Source organism: Equus asinus, chromosome 17 (assembly GCF_041296235.1).
Source record: "Equus asinus isolate D_3611 breed Donkey chromosome 17, EquAss-T2T_v2, whole genome shotgun sequence".
NCBI classification, from domain to species: domain Eukaryota; kingdom Metazoa; phylum Chordata; class Mammalia; order Perissodactyla; family Equidae; genus Equus; species Equus asinus.
Genome location: NC_091806.1, coordinates 22,065,781 through 22,080,634, shown reverse-complemented (window position 1 = coordinate 22,080,634; position 14,854 = coordinate 22,065,781). Strand labels below are relative to the sequence as shown.

Here is a 14,854-nt window from a genome sequence, read left to right as displayed (position 1 = left end):
ACCCATGGCTCTGATATTGGGTACGCATATACTTATAATTTTATGCTCTCTTGAATCGATCCTTTTATCATTACATAATATCCTTTGTCTCTTCTGACCATTTTTGACTAAAGAATATTTAGTCTGACATAAGCATAGCCACATTTGCTCCCTTTTACTTATTATCAGCATGGGATAACTTTTCCCATAGCTTCATTTTCAAACTATGCATGTCCCTAAACTAAAGTTGGTTTTATTATAGACAACATATAATAGAGTCTTGCTTTTTGTTTTTAATCCGTTCAGCTGCTTTATACCTTCTGATTGGAGAGATTAATCTAAATACATTTAAAACTAATTATCAACAGAGAATGACTTTTTATTGCCATTTTATAACTTATTTGCTGTGTGTCTTGTATTATTATTTGTATCTCTGTTTCTCTCTTGCAGTTTTCCTCTGTATTTTGTTGATTTTTTGCAGTTATATTCTTTGATTCCTTCCATTTTTCACTTTTTAAAAATTTTTTGGTGAGGTAGATTGTCCCTGAGCTAACATCTGTGCCAATCTTCCTCAATCTTGTATATGGGATGCCACCAAAGCAGGTCTTGATGAGGGGTGTGTAGGTCCATGCCAGGGAACTGAAGCCATGAACCCCAGGCCACTGAAGCAGAGCACGTGACCTCAACCATTATGCCACCAGGCTGGCCACCACTTTTCTCTTTTATGTCATCTATAAATATTTTTATGTGTGGCTACCGTAATACTTACATAAAGCATCTCATTGTGATAATTGTGCATTTCAGTGATAACATCTTAACATCAATCATATCTACACTTATACTTCTTCCCTCACACTTTATAATAACTTTATGTTATGGATACCACAACATATATTTGTTTATACTATGTCTTCATTAAATGACTTTTGTAGTTATAGTTATTCATAAAACTTTTGTCCTTTTTGTTTACACTAAAATTAAGACATATTTATATAACACCATTAAAGCAGTAAAGTACTCTGTATTTGTCTTCATAAATAGCTACATAAAATGAGGTTTATACTTTCATATATGTTCTGGTTGTTGTTTACTGCCCTTTGTTTTAGTGGAATAGCTCCTGTAGCCTCTATTGCAAGACAAGTCTGGTGACGTTGAACTCCCTAAGCTTTTGTTTGTGTGGAAATATATGTCATTTGTATTTTCAAAGACACTTTTCTGGGTAGTGAATTCTTGGTTGACAATTTTTTTTCATTCAACACATTGAATATATTATCTCACACTCTTCTCTTCTGCAAGGGTTTCACTGATAAATGCAGGGAAAAGCTAAGCTAGGAATCTGATTGGGAGAAGAATTGTTTCTGGGTGATCCATTTCTTTCTTAGGAATGACACTATTTTTTTTCTGTCTGCTCTTTACCACTCTCTCCAGCATTCATTTGTTTGATTTTTATTTTTCCCTCATACTATTCATCAGTTTGAAGCACCTAACAGCTCTGAATCCTTGTTTTTATGTGTGTAATGAGCATACGAAGGATTAACTTGCTATACTTGGAGGCTGAATAGACAAATCAAAAGTTAAATTTATTACAGGTAAGATGGTTCTGACTAGCAAAGTGAGGAAACCTTTAGGGAATAATACTCTCTAGGATGCTAAGAACTTACATCATTATTTCTTAAAATATTCCCCCTGGAATGCAGACAAGAACATTTTTTTAAGTTTTCTGTAATAAGGCTGCCCACAAAAAAAGGATGGTCAGACTTGACACTAATTCAGAGAGTCTCCTGACAGGTAAGTGACAGATTATCTCCATCTTTTTATGCAGAGAGACATCATTAATTACAAAATAATCCAAAATAATTTTCTAACATATTACCAGATTAATTTTGATTATAGTATTTCCACATATTCTGATAAAGCAATAAAAAAGAACAATACAACGTTTTTTGAGCCTTAATGTTAATGTAATAAATAAATAGAAAACATACAAATGTTGGGGAGCAAACATCTTTTGAACACAATAAATATTTTATAAGCATCAGGTACCTGAAAAGCCATCATTGCCGTGTAGAAATAGTGGAAGGTATTACATCTATTAAGGTTTATTAAATTTTCTAGAGATGGCAGAGTGTAGAAGTGTTCACAAAAGATTTTGATGTAAGGTAGTGTGATGTGATAAGCCCTCACTAAGACCTATGGGTTCCAGAAAGTTAAAAATAATTGCATCTGGTTAGAAGTTACACACAACCTCAGTGGAGGTAGTGACTTTCATACAGCTTCTGGAGAATGACAGCTTTTCCCTCTCCAAGAGACATCCATGAATAGAATTTCTATATCAAATTATAAAGTCATTACTCCATGTATGCTTCTAAAATATCATAAATCTATAATTTTCAATTGACACACTTCTGAGATGTAATTGATAAGGCTCACATGTGAGGGGATGCACTATAATTAGTGTTCGGGTGGTGAACATGGTGTAATGTATACAGAATTCGAAATATGATGCACATACGAAAAAAATAAAAATTAAAAAAATAAAAGTAAAATAACTACTTCTCAGAGAGAGCTCAGAGGAAACATGACAGTGAAGAGGCTAAAAACTAAAATATGGCATACCATATGTGAAGGAAAAAGATAACATGTCTTATGTATGGGAAGGGAATTCCTGAAAATATTTTGAGTAAATATCTACCCTTTTCAGCAATCTTTGTCCCTGTCCAATGTTCTTGCACATGTGATCTTACCTACCTTTGCCCCTCTCTAAGGCTTCTGCTGTCTTTAGTAGGATTTGGAAAGAGGAAAAGATGAAATATTAATATCATGTCATTTTGGGCCACCAGATATAGCAACAAAGAATAATGGGTATTAAGTTTCATGACAATTTTTTGCTTTTCAGATATGCTGTTTTCCAGGGCATCTTCTGAACAGATAAGCAGGATTTATTTGATTCAGTTACACAGAGTGAGGAGTTCAAGGAAAGTAGATTGTATTATGCTTCTATTTGAACATTGAGAGGTAAAGAATCTCAGGGCAACTTGTTAATATTCTGACAGAAAGAGGTAAATTCTGTGAAGAAAAAGGTAAGTGTAGTATTCTTCCCAAGATAGAAGTCTAATGTAACTTGATTAGGCTGATGTGGGTAGTTTAAGAGACAGTGCCTAAGGAAAGCAATGCTTTTCACTGTAGCATCTGCAATAAAACAAAGAAACACAGAAGAAGCCACCTCACACTGTATATTCCACCTTTTCCTGTTTGATTTTCTTTCAGTAGTTCTTTGTTACCCACCCATTTTCAAACCAATAAGTTTTCTTATTATTGGTTTGCTAAATTTAGCCACTTTAAAGTTTGCTTATCATGTTTGAAGAGTTGAAATGAGTATAGTAGTTGTAAGAAGATGTGCTATGCTACTGATGCTGTTTTGTCGATGGATCATTATAAACTGCTTTTGAGTGTGTTAACACTCAGAGTGTGTTAACACTACTCCAGAGAATAAAAAAATGGACATGTGGACATAAACATACTACACTCAAAAGCAGAAATCCATATTATGAGACTATGAATAATGTCTTGTCTTTGTACCCCTAAGGTCCTAGGATTCTTTCAAAAAATGCTTTAAAATGATCATTTTTATGGGTTTCAGAGTTTCAATGTCTTACATACCATGCGATGCTGTTTGTAGTACATCTTCTACTCCATGTTGTACAGCAATTCAAAAGTTAGTTATAATTGATGTCAGTTCTTTTTTTCCTTTTTATGGCTTTATAAATTGGAGGCTTATTTGTCTCTCTACCATACACGATAGATGGAAGGTTGTAGTAAATTTATGTCACGAATCTGTTTTGTAATCAGTATAGTACAACAACAAGAAGAAAAATATTTTAAGGGGTAGTGGATAATATTCAATTTAAGAGGTCTCACTGAGTACCTCCAAAGCAGAAGACATCAGGTTGGAATTGTGGAGAATAAAATCCTAAGGATGAATAGTTTTCCAATATTCTAAATCCTGGAAGGAAGCTAAAATAAGCACATTTATTCTTGTGTTATAAGCAACAATATCTAATATTCCAAGAAACACTGTAAAGAAAGCCTTTAAGGGGCAGGAGAATGAATCTCCCTTCTCACAGAGATTCAAGCAGCTAGAAATGGAAAGGCATTACAGTAAGAAAAGAGAAGGTACGAGGAGTTTGGATCTGCTACAACTATTTTTTTTTTTAATCCTTGGCTAATACATTACTTCCATTACAGAAATTCCACCTGATATATTTACTAGTCTTTGTATGTTTCAATTACATTGTGAACATACCCTGTTTATACACAGATTTCAATAAATATGTGCTTATTTGAGAATTCTATTCTCCCTTTTCCAGATCATAGGTTATTAGATTATAAAATAGGTTAAAAATCTTTTTGTTTCCACAGAAAGAGATCCTTGTAATGTACTTGAGGCCACAGAGACTATTTTTCAAGGAAATTAATAAACATATGACTAAAGTAGTCTGGATTGTTTGAAACATAAATGGATAGAAATGAGTTTTACAAATGCAGATTGCAGTACAGACTTTTAATGTCATTATGAAACTATTGATTAAATATTTGATGAAGACCCACAGCTATTATTGTTAACTAAACTATATACGTATTATTATTAATTTTTAAGTATATATATATACATCCAAATGTAAAACAGAAATATTTGCCCTAGAATTGAACAGGCTAATAGAATCAGTAATATCCAAATCAAAAACTACACACTCAAGACAGTGATCAAAGTCATTGACTAAATAGACCGAGACTTCCCCATCACCTTGCTTCCACTGCCTTCCATATTTTAAAATGCTAACATTATATGATACAGCACTCACTTAAGTGAATAAAGGAAAGGATAACCTAATTGTAATGCTTGAGATACCAAGACTCACTTATCTTATATTTTCAGATCCTTGTCCTTGATCACAAAGCTCAAAAAGATTTTTTTATCCTTGGCACTCCAAAGTTAATAACTTCATCAGATATTTTCCCAAGAGTTGTTTTTGATTTGAAGAAAGACTAAGTAAATTTCAAGTGTATTGAGAGGAAAATCTACTAAAGGAGGCAAAAATTATCTAAGGGTAATTCTGTGTTTATTTAGTCCATCCTCGACTGAGCTTTGGTCAACTCACAACTTCCAAGACAATGTGTTGGAGGTATGGCAAAGTTTGGGGAGGAAGACAATATGATAAGTAAGTCTTCCAGATTTTATTTAAATATATTAGATTTCAGTTTAGATTTTTGCTTGCACGTAGTGTCACTTCCAACATCAACTTGGCAATAAATATCTATAGAAAATATTTTTCTCTTGGAAATAAGGGTCACAATATTTCTTTTTGAATTTGAAAAAGGAAATCTTCATTGAAAGAGTTTACATTCCAAAGTTCAATGATCATTGAATTTACTAAGACAGAAAGGAAAAATAATAAAGAAGTCAGTTACTGACTATCCGTTATGCCTCTTTCTAAAACCACATGCTCGTCTGCTCTGTTTCATGAACATGGGGTTGGGGGATCGCAATCATGATCTGGTTACACCATCTGCCTGGTGCCACCCCAACAGACAACCACTTTGGAGCTATAATGCTTAAGCTAAAAACTTGAATTATGAAAACGAACTATAGGTAATATATCCCCTTTAAATTGTATATGTAATTTTAGGATCTCTAAAGGGTGTTTTTCAGAAATTGAAGAAACTCAAATAGAAATGTTGTACTTAAGATATTAGCAACTATCAAACAGCATTCATTTCTGCTCATCAGTACTTGTCAAGAACTAATATCACAACCTTGCTTGAAGTTTGCAGCAGATTATTTAAAGGCCATCAGAGCTTCCTGTCCTTTCAAAATGGAATATCTGGGAGAGAAAGTGCAGAGTATATTTCTAAATAATATATATTCATATAAATGTGTATAACGATATGTAATATATGAATGGATAATGTATAAGGAATACATTATTTATCTTGTTGGGAGTGGTATGTGAGTTGTTCAATATTATACATGATATACAAGGGCAGTCATGTATATCCTAAATGCCAAGTAATACATCATGCAATATGTGGGCTTCAAGATTTATTAAAATGAACAAAATTAAGGAAATAAGAAAACAAGAAATATCTCAATTTTGTAGTTATTGAATTGACAATATTAATTAGAATGATATCAATGTTAACAAAGGGTTGTATTTGAAGGGAGATGTAGGAAAATATCACATTCACAAGTTTATTTGAGGCTCAATACACCCAACGAATGAGTCAATAAAATCTGAGGAATAAGATATTGAAGAGACATTAAGAAATCACAATCAGGGGCTGCCCCAGTGGTGTAAATGTTAAGTATACATGCTGTGCCTCAGCGGGCTGGGGTACACGGGTTCAGATCCCGGGCTCAGGCATAGGCACCACTTAACAAGCCACGCTGGGGCAGGCATCCCACATATAAAATAGAGGGAGATGGACACAGATGTTAGATCAGGGGCACCCTTCCCCAGCAAAAAGAGGAGGATTGGTGGCACATGTTAGCTCAGGGCTAATCTTCCCCAAAAAAAATTTCAAAAGAAAGAGAAATCACAGTTAGAATGCACCTGATGAAGAGTATTTGCTTAAAATATTCCATAATACCACATGGTATCATAAATTAATTTGCTTAAAATATTCTATAATATCTCATAACACATTGTGAATTAATTCGATCTTTTTTTTGCAGATAATATATTTCACACTGATCCCTTCTCCTCATTCATGAAATCATGCTGCTGAACAATAATGTGACTGAGTTCATTCTGCTTGGGTTGACCCAGGATCCTGTTAGGAAGAAAATAGTGTTTGTCACATTCTTGATTTTCTATTTGGGGACATTGCTGGGTAACCTGTTGATTATTATTACCATCAAGACCAACCAGGCACTTGGGAGTCCAATGTACTTCTTCCTTTTTTACTTATCCTTATCTGATACCTGCTTCTCTACTTCCACAGCCCCTAGAATGATTATGGATGCTCTTTCTACGAAGAGCACTATCTCTTTCAGTGAGTGCATAATACAAGTCTTTTCATTGCATTACTTTGGTAGCCTAGAGGTCTTTATCCTAATTCTTATGGCTGTTGACCGCTATGTGGCCATCTGTAAGCCCCTGCACTACATGACCATCATGAGCAGACAGGTCTGTGGTGCATCAGTGGGTGTGGCCTGGATGGGGTCCTGTGTGCATTCTTCTGCTCAAATTTATCTGACCTTGAGTTTAACTTTCTGTGGTCCCAATCTGATTGATCACTATTTCTGTGACTTGCAGCCTCTATTGAAACTTGCCTGTACAGACACCTATGTGGTCAATCTACTCTTGGTGTCCAATAGTGGGGCCATTTTTATGGTGAGTTTTGTCATGCTGATGTTCTCCTATGTTATCATCTTGCATTCTCTGAGAAACCACAGTGCTGAAGGGAGGAGAAAAGCCCTCTCCACCTGCATTTCCCACATCACCGTGGTCATCTTGTTCTTTGGTCCTTGCATATTTATATGCACACGTCCTGCAATCACCTTCCCCATGGATAAGATGATAGCTGTGTTTCATACAATTGGAATACCTTTGTTAAACCCTCTGATTTATACACTGAGGAATGCAGAAGTAAAAAATGCCATGAGGAAGTTATCGAGCAAGAAGTTGATTTCAGATGACAAAAGGTGAATGGAAGTTTCAAATTTTTCTTAACAGTTTGGATTGACCTAGAAATTCATAGAGGATAAGAACTTCCCACAATGGAATTATTACAATCCTAACTTGGGGCATGAGAATTAGTTCCTTCAGGAAAATAAGTAAACACAGAAATTGGCCAGTTTTGAGTCAAATTTATGAAGAGGAAGAGACAGCACTATGTACTAACTGGTATGTGAGGACCATTGCCTTATTTACCACTCACCGTTGTGTCTCTGCCTCTGGCCTCAGTAGTATCACTTCCAGTTTTGAGTTAATGTTTTTCCTGCTCTTCATCATGTTGAATTATGTTTTTTCCTACTTCTAGATTTACCTCCTCCCCTTATGCTTATATCCACAGCCTAGCTGTTTTTACCTCTTCCAAAGTTTTTCATTTATTAGACACTTCTGTCTCATCATGTTTGATCATGGATCTTCAACTTACTTGTCCTCCTGACTTGGCAGAATATACCACATTAAAATAATTGTAGAAAGTTCATTTGGTAAGGGCTAATAAAAAATCTAGTAATCTCCCTTCCTATTCTTGAGCATTTGCTCCAAATATAAACCATGTGTTTACCTAGATCTTTCTCAAACAGTAAAAACAATGAGGAAATTCACCATTCTGAGCTAAGTCTTTGATCGTAAGAAGACTTTGTCTATTGGGTTTATTCTCAGAATTGTATTCTTTTGGCAAAATCTACTTTATGCTCCTAACTTGAATCCTTCTAACTTGAGGGGAGTGGTATTAAAGATTCTTTTGAATCATATACATTAATTCTACCATAGAAGGCCCAAATGAAGGGTGGTATATTTATGTAGTCAAGAAGTAGAGAGAGTAATCCATCAATGTTACTGAATTTTAAAATACTAATAGAATAAAACAATGAATGAGATAAACTGAGGAGGATATTTAGGTTTTAAAACAGCAATATTTATATAACTGTTATGAATTACAAATTTCCTTTCTGGAAAAGCAAAACTGTGGAAACAGTAAAAATTCAGCGGTTGCCAGGGGTTCAGGGAGAGAAAAGAATAGACGAATATGCAGAATACAGGTCATTTTTAGGGAAAGGAAATATTATTTATGATACTGCAATGATAGATACATGACATAATGCATAAGCCAAAATCCATAAAATTACAATACCCAGTGCATGCCATAATGTAAACTTTAATGTAACATAATGGACTTTAATGCAAATGTAATAATTTTGGTTCATCAGTGTAATGAATGAACGAAATTAATGCAATATGTCAGTAAATGGGGAAACTGCGGAGGGACAGAGCAGATATGTGGTAACTCACCTTACTTTTTCCATAATTTTTCTGTAAACCTAAAACCATTCTGAAAAATAAAGTTTATTTTTAAAAGTTATATTCACAAGAGAAAGCTTATTGTCTTACTACCATGGTTAAAAATATTCTATTTTTATACTAATTCATTATATAATACAAGTATATCTATTAGTAAGCCACATATTGATATCTTCAAGTTTACTCTTGTAGCTATACTGGTATCATTAATGAAAAAAGAAGATTGTCTTTTTCTGTCTGAAAAGGATTTTCAATTTAGATATTATTATAAACTTGCAAGCATTAATTTAAATGATGTTATCAATCATGAAAAATTTCTTTAAAAGACTTTAGCTATATTCCACATGATAGTCTTTAATACTGCATATTTACATATTTAAAATGTGTTTTTCTCCTACTTTATTATTTTATTTCTCTTTTTAACATACAACTTTCATGGACACACTCATATCTATACACATCTAAGTGAAAATGATTTTTTTAAATAGTTTTTCTCCAGTGATAGCAAAATACATGATTTTTTTCTGAACCCCTTCAGCCATTTTGCCCACTCTGCCTCTCCTCACCTCTGGCAACCACCAGCATATTCTGTGTATCTATGAGCTTTGCTTGTTTTGTTTTATTTGTGTTAAATTCCACATATAAGTGAGATCATATAATACAAGTATTTCTCTGTCTGACTTATTTTATTTAGCATAATGCCCTCAAGGTCCATCCATATTGTTGCAAGTGGCAAGATTTCATTCTTTTTATTGCAAAATAGTATTCCTTTGTGTGTGTGTGTGTATATATATATATATATACGGCATATCTTCTTTCTGCACTCATTCACTTAGGCTGTTTCTGTATCTTGGCTATTGTAAGTAATGCTGCAATGAACATGGGAGTGCATATATCTTTTCAATTAGTATTTTTGGGTCTTTTGGATGAATACCAGAAGTGGAATGGCTGGATCATATGGTAGTTCTATTTTTAAGTTTTTGAAGAAACTATGGCTGTAAAAAATATTTTAAAAAGTCTAACTATACACTGTCTAAATGAGGCCCATTTTAAGTGTAAACCACACTTAGACTGAAAGTGAAGGGAAGGAAAAAGACATTCCATGCAAAATGTAACCCATAGAGGGCAAGATGGCTGAACTAATGTCAGGCAAAAAATAGACAAAAGAGACAAACAAGGTCATTACAAATGACAAAGGGTCATTTCCATAGGAAATCATAACAAATATATATGCATTCAACATCAGGGCATCAAAATACAAAAAGTCTATATTGATGGATCTGAAGGAATGAATATATGGGAATACAATATTAGTCATAGATATTGACCTCTCACCTACAAGAGCAGACAGATCATCTAGAAAGAAAATCAATAAGGGAAGAACAGACTAGAGCAACACTGTTGGTGAAATGTTCCTAACGGGCACATCCAGAACATTCCACCAATAAGAGTAACACACATATTCTTTTCAAGGGCACATCGAATTTTCTCCAGGATAAACTATATGTTATAGCACAAAACAAGCCTTAACAAATTTAAGAAGACTGATATTATTCCAAGTATCACTTCTGAACACAGTGTAGTTAAACTAGAAATAAATAGCAAAAGAAATAGAAAGAAAATACAAATACATGGAAATTAAATAACACACTCTTGAGCTACCATTAGGCAAAAGAAGCAGTCTAAAGGAATTAGAAAATATCTAAGAAATGAAAATGAAAACACAGCATACCAAGAATTATGGAATGTGCAAAAAGTATTATTAACAAGGGAATTTATAGTGATTAGCATTAAATTTAAGAAGAAGAAATATTTCAAGTAAACAACCTAACATTATACCTCAAGGAATCAGAAACAGAACAAACTTACCTTGAAGTTAACAGAAGGAAGGAAATAACAGAGATTAAAGCAGAAAGAAATAAGTAGAGGATAGTAAAACAATATAAAAAATTGATGAAAATAAGAGTTGGTGCTTTTAAAAGATAAAGTCAGCAAATGGTTAGGGAGACTAACAAAGAAAAAAAGAGAAAAGATTCAAAAGATTAAATAAAATTGGAAGATGAGACATTGCAGCTAATGCCACATATAAGAAATATCATAAGGGAATATTATGAATAAGTATATGTCAAAAATTAGTTAAACTAGAAGAAATTATAAATCCCTGGAAGCATACAACCTACCAAGACTGAATCAAGAAGAAATATAAATCCTTAACAGACCAACAACTGACAGTATTTACAATCACTAACCTAAATCTTCCACCAAAGAAAAGCCCAGGACCACACAGTTTTACAAGTGAATTCGATCAAATATTTAAACAAAGACAACATCAATCTTTCTTAAATAGAAGACGAACACCTCCAATATTTCCTCATCACTCTGACGACAAAACCAGACAAAGACCCACAAGAAAAGAAAACAGAAGGCCAATATCCTTGGTTAACATAGATGCAAAATCCTAAAAAAATTACTAGAAAATTGAATTCAATAGCAAATTAAAAGGATCATACACCATGACAAAGTGGGACTAATCCCTGGGATGCATGATCGGTTCAATATATGCAAATCAATCAATGTGATACACTATATTAGCAGAGTGAAGAATAAAAAGCACATTGTCATCTCAGTAGATGCAGGAAACTTTTCCAAAATTTAGTACCCTTTTATAATAAAAACTCTCAAAAAATTAGTTATAAAAAACCTTACTTCACCATAATATAGATCATATATGAAAAGCCCACAGCTAACATCATATTCAGTTGTGAAAAATTGAAAGCTTTACTCTAAAAAACAGAACAAGACAAAGAACCCCCCTCTCTCTACTTCTGTTTAAAATAGTACTCAAAGTCCAAGCGAGAGTAATTAGGCAAGAAAAATAAATAAATGGCACCCAACCACATAAGAAGAAGTACAAGTATCAGTGTTTACAGAGGACATAATCTTATGTCTAGAAAACCCCACAGACTCCACAAAAATACTGTTAGAACTAATCAACTAATTCAGAAAACTTGCAGGATAAGAAATCAACAGGGGCTGGCTCCATGGCCGAGGGGTTAAGTTCGCGCACTTTGCGCAGGCGGCCCAGTATTTTGTTGGTTTGAATCCTGGGCGCGGACGTGGCACTGCTCATCAAACCATGCTGAGGCAGCGTCCCACACACCACAACTAGAAGGACCCATAATGAAGAATATAATACAACTATGTACCGGGGGGTCTTTGGGGAGAAAAATGGAAAACAATAAAATCTTTAAAAAAAAATCAACATACAAAAATCAGTTGGTTTTGTTTATAGTAACATTGCATTTTCTGAAAAGGAAATGATGAAAACAATCCCATTTATAGTAACATAAAACACCTTTTTAGGAGTAAACTTAACCAAAGAGATGAAATACTTGTACACTTAAACTGTAAAACACTGATGAAAAAAATTAAAGGGCACACAAACAAATGGAAAGACATTCTGCATTCACGAATTGGGATACTTAAATATGGTTAAAATGTTTATGCTACCCAAAGTGGTTGATAGATACAATGAAATATCCATAAATATCCCAAAGGAATTTTTTCACAGAAATAGAAGAAACAATCCTAAAATTCACATAGAACCACAAAAGTCCATGAATAGACAAGGCAATTTTGAGCAAGAAAAATAAAGCTAAAGGCATTAGGTTTTCTGATTTCAAACTAAATTACAAAGCCACTGGTTTAATTACAGTAGCATAGAAACATGGTAGTAGCATAAAAACAGACATAGACCAATGGAACAGAATAGACAGACTAGATATAAACCCACTCATAGGCAGTGAATAGAAAGTTGGCAAGGATGCTAAGATTAAATAATGGAGAAAGTAAATCTTCCCAATATATGATGTTAGGAAAACTGAATATTCACACGTAAAAGAAAGAAATTGGACTCTTCTATCACACCAGACACAAAAGATGAACTCAAAACGGATTAAAGACTTAAACATAAGCCCTGAAACTTTAAAACTCCCAGAAGATAACATAGAAAAAACCCTTCAGGACAATTGGGATTACATCAACTTTAAAAGCTTCTCTACAACAAGAAACTATTTCATATATAAATATATATCTATATCTATTTTAAAAAATGAAAAGAAAGCTTCTGCACTACAAAAGAAATAATCAACAAAATGAAAGGTCAAACTATGAAATGGGAGAAAATATTTGAAAATCATGTATCTAATTGGGGGTTAATATTGAAAATTTATGAAGAGCTATACAACTTAATAACAAGTGACAGATTTAAGGAAGAAATACATGAGTTGCTCAATTAGCTGACTGCATGTGATAGAAATCATTAGGAACAAGTTTCTTATCCAAATAATAATTTGGCAAAATAAAAATAATGCAAAGCAGAGGATGTCAATGCTGTTGTTTTGGGAAAGTACCAAGAGAATAATTGCAGAGACATTACTGCTTTTTTTCTGTGGTCCAGTGTAGATAGAATACATCAATCACCTGAACTGATATAATTCATAAGCCCATATTTAAAAGTGTTTACTGAGAAGAATGATGGTCAGATTCTATTCAAGAAACTAGGTTTTATTGACCTCATCCAAGTGTTTCAAAGAATAAAAATCAGATGAACAATTAGAATGACTCTCTAATAAGACTGTGTGAACATGCTTCTGCTAGCTGATTTACATTAACTCTCCAGCAAATTGTGATCAATGTCTGCCTCAGTAGACATGAATTCCTTTGACTAATCAACAATATTAAATATTAAAATTCCGGGGCTGTCCCCATGGCAGAGTAGTGAAGTTCATGTGCTCCGCTGCGGCAGCCCAGGGTTTTGTTGGTTCGGATCCTGGGCGAGTACATGTCACCACTCATCAGGCAACGTTGAGGCGGCATCCCACATGCCACAACCAGAAGAACCTGCAGCTAAGATATACAACTATGTACCAGAGGGGATTTGGGGAGATAAAGCAGAAAAAAAAAAAGATTGGCAACAGTTGTTAGCTCAGGTGCCAATCTTCAAAAGAAAAAAAGAAAAAAGAAAATTCATGTAATACCTATTTGCAAAGGCTAATGTAATATATGCAATAATTCCTTGCAAAGGAATTATTCTTACTCTCTTTGACTCAAAAGTTATTAAAGAATCAAGAGAAGTCACATAGTGAAATTATTGCTTAATCGTGTACATGAAAATGTGAAGTTTAAGCTGTTCTTATTAGTGGAATATACATTATATTAAATCCATTTCTGAATGAGGAGGCATAAAAATAAAAAGTAAGTGAATTTATAGACAAATGTTTTAAAATGGAGAGCTTCCTCTTCAAGAGGCTGGTGTAAATATTTTGATATTATTTCCTTTCTTCTTTATCTGTTTTTAGTGGTTTAGTGAAATTTATGTGCCAATATTTTAAAACATAAGGATGTTTAGTCTTATGATTAATTCAATGAAAACAGCACACTTTAATGAGGCACCAAATAAACCTGCAGATACAGTCATTAAAAGGCTGAGTAGAAGGCAGTGCTATATTAAAGTTTTGCCCTCAACTCTGTATATTACACTTGGCAAGTCAAATTTCTTTTACCCTTCTGTTTTTCAGGTCTATGTATTTCTTAACTTAAAGGTAAGGGAAAGTATATGTGTATAAATAGTGTGAACCTCCTCCAAAATCATCACAAAGGATAACAAGCCAACAGGATTTGATTAATAAATCAGAACCATTGCAGTAGATGGTGACACAACCAGGTGTTAAGTTGTTAGAGTGTTGATGCTTCTGAAAAGATGACACTGAATGACTAAGAATGTGTTCCATAAAATTCTTTATAAATTTTAAGTCAAAATTTTTAGGATAAACCCAGACCAG

General features: G+C 33.6%; 1 protein-coding gene across 1 annotated transcript; it reads left to right on the top strand.

Moving 5' to 3' along the window:
- Nucleotides 1-6,620: 6,620 nt before the first annotated feature.
- LOC106825944 (olfactory receptor 4C16-like) lies at nt 6,621-9,025 on the top strand. The gene has a single exon (XM_070487215.1). The coding sequence runs from the start codon at nt 6,756-6,758 to the stop codon at nt 7,686-7,688; it is 933 nt and encodes a 310-aa protein (XP_070343316.1). The 5' UTR covers nt 6,621-6,755; the 3' UTR covers nt 7,689-9,025.
- The last annotated feature ends 5,829 nt before the right edge of the window (nt 9,026-14,854 follow it).

Coding starts and splice junctions, on each gene's coding strand:
- LOC106825944 (XM_070487215.1), top strand. CDS start 6,756: ATGCTGCTGAACAATAATGTGACTGAGTTCATTCTGCTTGGGTTGACC.